General features: G+C 38.2%; 1 protein-coding gene across 2 annotated transcripts in view; it reads right to left on the bottom strand.

The window, feature by feature from the left end:
* Positions 1 to 616: 616 nt before the first annotated feature.
* The window catches only part of SBNO1 (strawberry notch homolog 1), a 24,284-nt gene continuing 14,213 nt past the window's right edge, over positions 617 to 10,687 (bottom strand). For both annotated transcript variants that reach the window (XM_010720090.3, XM_003210897.4), the window contains 16 exons: positions 10,410 to 10,607; positions 9,950 to 10,120; positions 9,682 to 9,851; positions 8,548 to 8,679; positions 7,195 to 7,330; positions 6,692 to 6,804; positions 6,523 to 6,594; positions 5,956 to 6,055; positions 5,461 to 5,535; positions 5,028 to 5,174; positions 4,858 to 4,952; positions 4,541 to 4,633; positions 3,973 to 4,110; positions 3,208 to 3,284; positions 2,882 to 3,075; positions 617 to 2,040 (listed from right to left, as the gene is read on the bottom strand). In XM_010720090.3, the coding sequence (XP_010718392.1) occupies positions 1,898 to 2,040; positions 2,882 to 3,075; positions 3,208 to 3,284; positions 3,973 to 4,110; positions 4,541 to 4,633; positions 4,858 to 4,952; positions 5,028 to 5,174; positions 5,461 to 5,535; positions 5,956 to 6,055; positions 6,523 to 6,594; positions 6,692 to 6,804; positions 7,195 to 7,330; positions 8,548 to 8,679; positions 9,682 to 9,851; positions 9,950 to 10,120; positions 10,410 to 10,607 (2,054 nt within the window). In that variant the 3' untranslated portion in view covers positions 617 to 1,897. The remainder of the gene's footprint in view (positions 2,041 to 2,881; positions 3,076 to 3,207; positions 3,285 to 3,972; positions 4,111 to 4,540; positions 4,634 to 4,857; positions 4,953 to 5,027; positions 5,175 to 5,460; positions 5,536 to 5,955; positions 6,056 to 6,522; positions 6,595 to 6,691; positions 6,805 to 7,194; positions 7,331 to 8,547; positions 8,680 to 9,681; positions 9,852 to 9,949; positions 10,121 to 10,409; positions 10,608 to 10,687) is intronic.

Genomic DNA, 10,687 nt, shown 5'->3' with positions numbered 1-10,687 from the left:
TACTGATATCAAAGCACTCAGGCAAGCTTCCCTTCACCAGCAGGGATTAGAAAATACCAGCCCAGGACACACCCACAACCTGCATTACACACAGCTAACCAAAGCAGCAGGTGCTACAGCCATAGGGTGCGTTCTGACTTTGGATCTGTATGTTCAACTTGTCACAAGCAGAAGAAACAGCTCCTGACCATTTCAGACAGCACATTTGAGGAAAGCAAACTGACAGCTTCCACCCCCCCACACACGTGCACCATCAGTGTACCAGGGCATCAGCACCAGCACTGTTAATGGAGCCCTGAGCAAAACCTTCCATTTGAGGGGGCTCACTTCAGCCTGCAGTTACAGCATTTTTGACCCCACTGCACACACACTGTGACACTCAGGTCTGCTCCCTGCACACTTACAGAAGTGACACGCTATGATGGACTGCTGCTCAGTCAGGAGAGCATTAATTAATATTTGCATCAACATTTAAATAATGAGGCAAGAAGGAAACTGGAGCACGAGGCAGAAGCCTGGCTAAAGCAGGCAGGAACATGCCAAGTCCTGTCACATTCCAGCTATACAGCCCTGTTAGTTTTTTTGGAACACAGAAATTGTCTAAACAAGACTCCACTTCTTGTTAGTACAATAACTTTTATTTGACATCTACAAGATCATTATCTTGTAGTTTTTTTGGACAGGTTTATACAATCTCAATTTTTCAATAGTGCAACCTGTGCAAGCAAGAAATGACAAACATTGTCCTTCACTTTCTTATAAACATCTACTATTATAGGCAAAACAAAACTTACCCATATTATAGATAAGTGACTATTCACATTTGTACATTACAATTTCTTTTAAACAGCTCCAGATAAACTCTACAATGTCTTACAACATATTAAACAGTATTCAAGTTACTGGGTAACAGAAACAGCACATACAGCGGAACCCTTAAGTGTTTCCCATTCTCTAATTTACAGCTCAAGTAAGGTTTCATCTTACAAGTGACAAATTAAATTACATTAATGAAGTAAAAAATATAAGATTGTATGCGAGATGGAAGTGAATTTGCACTTAAGTTTCCATAACCACCTCGGATTAAGGAAATGCTTCAATTGAAGGAAAACAGGCATCTAGCCTTCTTTGCAGTACACATTAGGAATACCATTAATACATTAAAAATGAACTAATTTTAATTTAAGATGTTTTTATCACAAAAAGAACATGTTGTAGACTCAAATATATAACCCCCAGGAGAGAACCAGAAAAAATGCAACACCTGGGTATAAACACTATAAAAATGCAATAATAACCAATGCTGTACAACTAAGATTGTGTTTCTCTCTGACCTCCTGTCTTGCGTGTTTATCCTGTCCATGCCCGTTTCCAAAGACATGCACTGTCGAACAGAAACTGGGAAGGAACCTGAATGCATGATGTGCAACCTTTAGGTTTCATGCTTTTATAAACTTATAAATTGAAGAGAAAAACCTCATATATATTTTCTATATATATACTCAATACATGCATTCAAGGATATCTCCCACAGCAATGGCATTGATGCACTGCGTTAAACCCTGAGCACTGTATGACAAGATAAAAATAAAGCCTGCTTGGGGACTTTCAAGCACTTCCAAACAAATTGTGGTTTGTAGCTTAAAAGGCCAAAAGAAAGAGCAAACAGGAAGCACTACAGAGAGCATAAGGAAAGACAGATGCACCACCATAAACAACTGCTGGCTTTCAGTTCTACCAACCTTTCTAGATCTCTTTATTCCCAAAGTATTTGAGAGCACACAACTGAACTGAAAAAGTTATATTTCTTTGGAATCTGTCCCTGATTTTTATGCAAGTGATATGCTTTTACAGCCTTTTCCTCAAACACCAAAGTCAACACCTGTACTTTGTCCTCTTATGCGTTGTTGAAGTTGGTGATGCTTTGTGGGTGATGCTGCTGCCATATCTGCTGCTGTTGTACTGCAAGCTGCTGAGACTGGTCTGATGTTGACAGGAGGTTGACAAGGGGCGACACGCAATTTGCAGGAATGATCAAGCCTGAAAACAGATCAGTTTCACAAGTTTGCACACAAGTTGTAAAGTTCATTAAAGCTTCAGGTTGAAGGCTGATTTAATGCCGCCTTTTAATTTATGCAACACTTGGGGTCTGTTTCTGATGTTGAATCTAATCAAGCACAGCCACAAGTTTTGGTTCTAAGAAGAGCTTTATCTTCAGAAGCCACCAGATCCTAGAGGTCTTGAATCAGTAGGATTAAGTTGTCATTTTATTCTTAAGTTATTGGCTATCACACAAAACAAATCACCTACTTCCACTTTTGTCTCAGAGAACTTAGAACATCTTATCATACTGGCACTGGAGTAGGAGCTCTCATGATTTTTACACATCATAAGAAATCCCTTTTTTTTTTTAAAAAAAAAAAGGCTATTTAAATCCTCTAGGGTACCTGTACCACGAGACCTCCCCTAAAGAGGCTTGGCAACAAGAAATTACATACTGATCTCAACAACACCCTAAGCAGCTGGTTTCACAAGCTCAAAAGCTCACAATCATTTTAAGGGCTAGCTATTCTTTGCCAGAAATGGCAAAAAAAAAAAGTGGAGCCCTTACAGTTTCAAAGGCAGGTTGATAGGAAGCAGTCTGAATTTTGTCTGCAGTCAAAAAGAACTGAGAGAATAAACATCCCAAAGCCTACAACCTGACTCAAACTGATGTTTGTATGACAAATCCAGATTCGAATAGTACCTTCTGCCCCTCCTCAAACAGAGGAGCCATTTCTCCTGTAAGCATCTTTGTGAGAAGCCTCCTAAACAACTCTTAACAGAGTTGGTTACAACTCCCACCTCAGAATGGAAATCAAGGAGCAGACGAGTCACTTACCTACGATCCTCTGCCCGTCTTCAGTTCTTAGACGAACTATTTGCATTTTCACATTTGTACCACTCACAGAGGCTAGAACGCCTTCCACTTTTGTCCACACGCTCAATACTGAACCACACAAGACATAATAAGTTCGACAGCGGAGTCCCACTTCACAAACTAATCCCAAGCCTGCCTTCTTGCAATTGCCTCTCCTAGAGGAGAGAGAGAAAAAAACAGCGTTAAGGTTCCACAAAGAAAAGCTTGGTTATAACAGCAGTGATAAGCCAGTTCAGGTAAATAATTCAAGCTGAAGAAAGCATCCTTATGTGCATGCAAATACTAACCAGTAAGCATGTGTGCAGGTGTCTGCAGAAGAGTTGTACTGCTCTAACCAGTGTGGCAGAGCATCTTCAGAAGGTACCTGGTGAAGTAATTCAGAAGGGAATATTAAAGATTAGCAATTAGAAGACATCAAGATTTGCAGATAACAAAACCAATTTGCTCATTGCTATGTGAAAACAGGGAGTAACAACATCCTGATGGTGGAAGAAGGTAAGTTATCTGCAGTTCCAAAAGGTATTCAGTCAAAATACAGTCTCCAAGGAATAACAGAACACTTAACATAGCAAAACCTCAGGAAGAACACCGGAATCTCAGCTGTCCAGTAGTTAACATGAAATGATTCTTAAAAAGTAAAAAAGATCAACACTATGAAGTTGTCTTTAAATGAAATTAGATATCATACCAGCCTCTAAACAAAATAATTCATTGCAGTATTTAAAAGAACATTAGCAGCGAGCAGCTGAAGTTTCAGAATCATGCCTAAGAATACGCTGCACACAGCTGCTTACTAAGAGCATGCTGATACACCTCACATAGAAATAAGCCTTCTCCTTCCTAGCCCTGAGAAACAACTCACTTCATATCACCACAGCACAGCTTATATTCGGACAGCTTGGGATACAGCAGTACAGAAAGCATACAGATATACTTGCAAAGTCCCAGAACATGCCAAAAGTGATCCATAACCGATCTGACAGTTACATACAAACAAAAAAATACTTGCATTTCTTCCCCCCTAATTGAAACTAGCATCATTTAATGATTACCTTCTTATATTTCTTTTTCAGGTCTGCACATGTTTCTAGTTTGAGTTGTTTCCCAGTATTTGGTCTGTATACCAAGAAAAGCTTCTTTTTAGGATTCACTTCTTTCACTAAAATAGCTGTTTTCTTGTTATTTCTTATCTGAAAAAACACAAACAAAACCCAAGAACTTTAAGTGTCAACATGCTGACAGCACCTACCTTAAGTGATTTTTGCAGAATAGACGTGCATGCAGACATAAGTAATAAAACCATTAATAAGGATGCCTTTAGAAAACAATGATCTATACCAAATTTACATCCACCTTATAGAGAGCTCACCTGCTTCTGTCATACAGGTTTAAATAAGAGCTATTCACTTAGGCTCAAGCCTATAAGGAGATATCCAGGAACATCTAAAAGTAAGTGCTTCATAATTAGAGCTGGAAATAAAATCAGTATTAATCTTGAAGACTGAACATTTCTCAAAACTTAACAGTGGTTGATTCAAACATTTTTCAGAGATAACAGCTTATTTGGTTAGCTCCAAAACAAACTGCAGAACATACATAGGCAAGAGCAAGGAATCTTACCTGTAGCGATAAATAGAACCCATCATCTGGACCTGTCTGCTCTGCCCAGATCTTAGTTGCTTCATCCCAAGACATTCCTCTCTCCACACTGATCTAGAAGAAAACCACACAGGTATTTGAAATGAAAGAAGCTTTAGAACAATTAGTGATATGTGAACTGAAGAACCAGAAAACCTAACAATACCGAGTGAAATGCATGGGACTTCCTTCCCCCTCCTCCTCCACTCAGTGGAAGCTTAGTAGATTTGAAGTGTTTAATGAAATTATGGGCAAGCAAGTCTTATTCAATCATACAAATGGGGAAAAAATTAACTTACTGTGTACAGCTCTACATGTCCAGAGGTAGAATATCCAGGAGTTAAGAACTTCTTAACATCTGCTTTCCTTACTTTCTCATCCCCAGAGCCCAAATCTTAAAAGGAAAGAACAGAGTTACTCCTCTTTTCTTTTCTTAAGCATAGAAACAGTGAGATATTGAGCAACTCACCTAAGATGCCCATATCGTATCTTCCATTCTTTTTTGCATTTTGAATAACTGCATTTAATGTGTCAGAGAAGTACTGGAATAAAGCATTCTGCTGATGTACTTCCATACCAAGAATTCTATTCAGAAATTTTCCTATGTTGTTATAATCTTTAAAAAAAAGAAGAAAAAGAAATACATCAGGTCAAAGGTTCAGCTTTATGACGACAAGCTTTCAAGCAGTGTTTGCAGCATCTGAAAAGGAAAGAGATCCATTCTTTCAGAAGTGAGGAAAACAGTCCCAAGGTGTTTGCAGAAGTGTTTTTTGGTGGTTTCTTTCTTTAAATAATTACAACTTTGGTTGTAATTTAGGTAACTTAGGAATCCACTATCCCAATATATGAGAGGACAACTAACTTCTGGTGACATTTTACAGATACACTGAAAGCATAAATACCTTTATCAAGAGTTAGAATTCCAGATCTGTCTTCTACATTTATCAGCCCTACACCAATCAATCCTTGACGAACATCTAGGAAAAAGAAAAAGATCACAGTTGCTTTACCACCTAAAAATACACCAGTGACATAACAGCTTATCAACCTTGCTTCAAGATCCAATTTTAACTGACAACCTTAGATACATCACTTACAATTGCTACTTAAATACATTGATAAGCAAGACAGGAAACACAGGCACTGTGTGAACCCATGGGAAAACAAGATGCACTAAGTTACTGGTAGCAAACAACAAGCCTTGTACTGAATGGATTCACGTATCTTTTCTTATCTGAACTTCAACATTCAGCACAATACGTAGAAATAAAACCAATGAGAACCTATCTGGGTCAGCTGATCAGTTTAAATAGCAATGTTTTCTAGCTCTAGCATGACTAGCATTTTCTGCAGATTGCAGGAAAGACAAGCAATTACATCCAGCAGATTACAATTACCTTTGAAGAAGTCTCCAGGAAAATCAGGAGGTGGTGAGACCATCGGGCTGTCTAAATTCACAATGGATTTCATAACAATCTCTAAAGCATTCCTGCCATACTACATAAGAGAGAGAAAGTTGCTGTGATCAAGTGTTTGTGCCTCAGCTCCGAGCACACATGGGGCAAAAAGCTGTGTTTGATTTACAACAAAACATTTCCCTTCTGTTTAACAATACTGCGGGGAACTGTTTAAAAGCTTCAGTTCTAAGTTATACTACATGACCAGCCCAATGCTAATTTCTAATTACAACTACCAAGTTAATTTTTTAACAGTAATTGCAAAGACACACGTCATTCACTTAATACTTGAGTTATGAGTAAATGCAGAGAAGTAATTTGCACACATTTGTGCTTCATACAATTCTACAAATAGAATTAAGATTCTCTGGCTGTCTTGAAAAGAAGGCACTCTCCTGTAGTTAAAGTAAAAATACGTAACAGGAGACAGAAGAGATCCTCCCTCAACGTGTCATTTGCAGAACGAGCAGCACAGTACAACCTTTTCAAACAAAACAGAACCATCACCTTATTGTCAAAATTGAATCTGCTGAGGTCTCGAGTTTCTGTAGCCCGTCTGTCACCATGAGTAAGGGCTCCCTGTTAAGACACATCTTTCTGATTAGAACAAATTAAAGAAACAATCTAAGTTGTGTTTTTCTTAAATGAAGGATCACATTTCTTGAAACAATCTTACCAAGCTTTCCAGTCTTTTTGCGACTATAGATGCAAATCTCTGCTCTCCAGCCAACTCAGAAATTAGAAACACATACTCCGGAGCAGTCACTTGGTTGGATCTATGAGTTCTTCCTGGATAGTTAAATACAAGAACATATGTTAAAATTAATTCAATTAACATTTCTAATAAACTATGAATTGTGTAAAGAAAATAGCCAGAACTTAATCCTGCTGCAAATTAGTTTTTGCTGTAATCCAGCCAACAGTACACCAACCAGAGCTGTGGTAACTTCATGAAGAGACTTGACACATACAAAGCTAAGCTGCTGTATGAACTTGTTCACTAGGGTTCTGTGAAAGCTTTTCAGACTATTAGCTATGACTGTACATAAAAGTAGTTCTGCCACAGGTAAAGGAGACTGGAAGGATCCTTCAAAGGCTGCTTCAAACTTCACAGGAACAAGCAGTAAGTTTACTCAGCATTACTGAATTCAGAGGAAAAGATACAAAGAAGTTATTTACCAAACTGCTGTATTGCTCTGTCTGCACTCCATGGCAACTCCAGAGTCATGTGAACTCTCCGCCTCTGATTCTTAGCTCTACGGTCTGCTTGCAGTGAGATACCAGAGCTGGCAGCCTCCGAGATTATGGCAATGTTCTTTCAATTAAGAAAAAAAATATTTAGCAAAAAAAATAAAAATAAAAATAAAAATCAAAGTTCAGTTTCTTCAGACTCTAAGAAAAGTTTGATTTTTGATAATATTCCAGACATGTTAGAAATAACTGTCATTTGTTCCTAATATCTCAAGAAGAAGAGAAGGTGAGAAAAAACTATGGTTATCTAAAGTTAGAAGTGCTGGCAAGATTTTCTACAGTTTATTTAAGTAAGCGTTTTTCCAGTTTATTTTTTGGCAACACCTTCCTATGCAAGTGAGGGATAGCACACTGCAGCCTTGCCATTCCAAAGGGCACATTTCCCTGACACCAGCCTGTATGCCACAAAGAAAGAGGGGGGGGGCAGAGGGAGACTTGTTCTGACAGCAACATGGAAAAAATGACAAAAAGTTGGGGGTAATACCATAAAAGGAAGTGCATGCGGCCATTCTGCTATTTCCATTTACCTTGAAAGAATGTAAATGTTTGGACTGTGTGGAAGTCACTTACAGGAACATAAGTAGTTCTCTCTGGATGTAGTAACAGACCACACAACAGCTATGTTTACTTCATTTGCCCTCTTGTGGTAGCATGCTCAAATGAACCGGTCATCATGGATTTTTTCCTTTCCTTATTTTATTAGCTCAAATTCTATGATTATTCCAGTCTTTACTTTATTTTAGAGTACAAGATAAAGGCTGAAAGCAAGATAAAGGCTGAAAGCTATCACTCTTCTAAGCATTACTTCTCAATGAAGGTTAAGATAAACAGCCTCCATCCTTTCATTCTAACCTCTTGCTGAAAGTTTTTCTCCCTTGCCACACCAAGTCTGTGCTTTTCTCCCCTCTTTCTCAACTTTGTTTTCTCTTGGTAGCACAAGTACGCAGTAATTCAGATAAAGGAATCTGGAATACATGAAAAGCTTCCTTGCTTTTTAAATATATGCAGTTTCACAAGACTAGTCTAGGGGTGCTAACTTCCCTATTGACACATGGCCTCCACACCCACCCAACCTACAGCCTGATCTGGCAGAATGCTGTGCCACACACTTGATGGCACTACTCAACACACTAGTTTGAAAAAACATACAGCACAGAGTAGTAGATGCTTTCTAGCTAGTATTCATAGTGCTTAAAATCACTGAGATAACCAACAGACAAGTTGTGGCTCTTCATGGCTGACTCATCTGGCAAGTTCTTCTAAATTGTATTTAAGAGCTACCTTATCTCCGTCCATGAACCTCTGCTTTTCTGTGATGTTCAGAATTTCAACAGGCACATCAAGTTCAGACCTTGACTCGTAAGATATGCTGCCATCATCGTTGCTCACTACTCTTCCTTTACGGCCTGTCATCTTTGAAAATAAGAAGTGAACAGAAGCTCATTATGGCAATACCAAAACTACATCATGACCAAAACCTTCAAGCAATGCTGTTACTTAGCCATATACCCATCTTAAAATACGTGTTAGCAATTCAGAAGTCTGCCAAGAGAGTCTGGCTTATTTTTTAGTCAATGTCATTAACTGACATGTGGAACACTTACTCAGAGGTGGTTCAGGGAAACATAGAACAAAGTCATATTTCTGTAGAAATGCAGTATTATACTACTGTCCACAAGGGATTTATATTGGTGATCAAGTAATTCTATAGACTAGTCCTGGAGTTATGTATTGAGCTGAAGAGGCTGAAGTAAGAAGAAAGAAAAGCTGTCAAGTCATAAAAGTTTACTATTTCATTCCTGAAAACAGGAGCTGGAGACATAAATGCTTAGTACTCCAGAGGACTTCAAGAGTACTAAGAAAATGAACCAAAATGTAGCTGAGACTTTTCACAATTTTAACAGTGTCTTCTAAATCACAATGATATTTCTACTTAGAGACAAGTAGCTGAGAGAAGTTTTTCCTCCAATTTTTTGAGAAAAAAAAACAACACACGCTCAGACTTTTCACAAATGCACTTATTGTGTTCTTAATGTTTATTGCCTAGGAAGATTGCCTAGGAAGAAGAGCTAAAGCTGTTCCATCTCTCATGCACAAGCTTCAACCTGACAAGGGTTAAGAGAGAACAATGTAAACAGGAATTAGTATTGGAGCTTGCTTGGTAAGAAACTACCACCAGCCTCAGAAATAATCTGTTCATTCAGAGCCATTCTCAATGCTCCAATACCATCTTCAAGTTTCTCCTTCATTCAAAGGCATTCAGCAAAAATAGCCTGAGTATCTCATGAGATTAATACCAAAAACTATTGAATAGCTTCTCTAACAGATAAAAAGGTTGTGATCTTGAAGAACGACAGTGATCTACAGCTGTAGCAGAAAAACACTGAATTTCTCTGACTATGAACATCAGCCTACCTCTGCAACATTTTCAGGACCACCCAGTTCATCTATAAGCTCATCCAGTGTATTTGGTGGAAGGTCTTCAGCCAGCTTTTCCAGTTTATCAAGCAGTTCCTTCTTCATTTGTTGGGCCCTTTCAACAGCATCTTGACTTGTCACAAAGCTGCTGTTTGTGTTACTGTTTGCTGAAATATAGAAGTATTTACAACTTAGAATTTCTCTACTTATTTGCAGAAAAAAATTAAAAAAAGAGTAAATCAACCCCAATAAAATTTGTTCTTACCTGATGTGTTGGTACTAGAAGTGGTGGTGCCAACAGTGGAAGTAAAACAGCTAGGTCGTTTTGAGCCAAGACCAGAAGCTAATAAGGCACTTTGAATAGAATCAGGATCTATACTTTTCTTCTTTTTCTTCTCTTTAATTTTTTTATGCTCTTTTCTAATTAACCAGGGATCTAGAAATAAATGAAGTATTTTCAAAATGTTAACGAGCATTTACCTAAAATCCTTCATTCCTTGGAAAAAACAACAATGTTCTCTTTACAAAAGGGGACGTATAAAGTCTGCAATTTAGTGTGTAAAATCTGTATAAAGAGATACGAGTCAACACTTGAATTCTCATCTCAGAATTAGCCTAAATCATTTAGTCATATTTTAGCTCAATTAAATGCTGAAGACAGACTTTACATGCTCACTTTCCCAAAGTACAGTTACTTGCTTGACCAAGTACTAAGAGTACCTTACCATCTTCATCATCCTCACTGGATTCATCTCTGAATGGGTTGAAGTCATCATCATCTCCAGAACTGAGAAACCTGGAGCTCTCATTGTCACTTTCTTCATTGTCTGAAGCATCAGACTCACTTTCACTCTCATCAGAGCTGCTACCTGCAAGGCCACCTGTTTTACGAGCCTTTTTGGCTTCTCTGCTTACTTCTTCACCTAATTCCATCACCACCACCAAAGGACAGAAAGAAAAAGTTAGTTCAGGCCACGTAATCTATTTCTGAGGTTTGTTTTTT

The sequence above is a fragment of the Meleagris gallopavo genome, chromosome 17 (assembly GCF_000146605.3).
Source record: "Meleagris gallopavo isolate NT-WF06-2002-E0010 breed Aviagen turkey brand Nicholas breeding stock chromosome 17, Turkey_5.1, whole genome shotgun sequence".
Classification (NCBI taxonomy): Eukaryota; Metazoa; Chordata; class Aves; order Galliformes; family Phasianidae; genus Meleagris; species Meleagris gallopavo.
The sequence above is the reverse complement of the archived record's forward strand: the minus strand, read 5'-3'. Positions and strand labels throughout refer to the sequence as shown.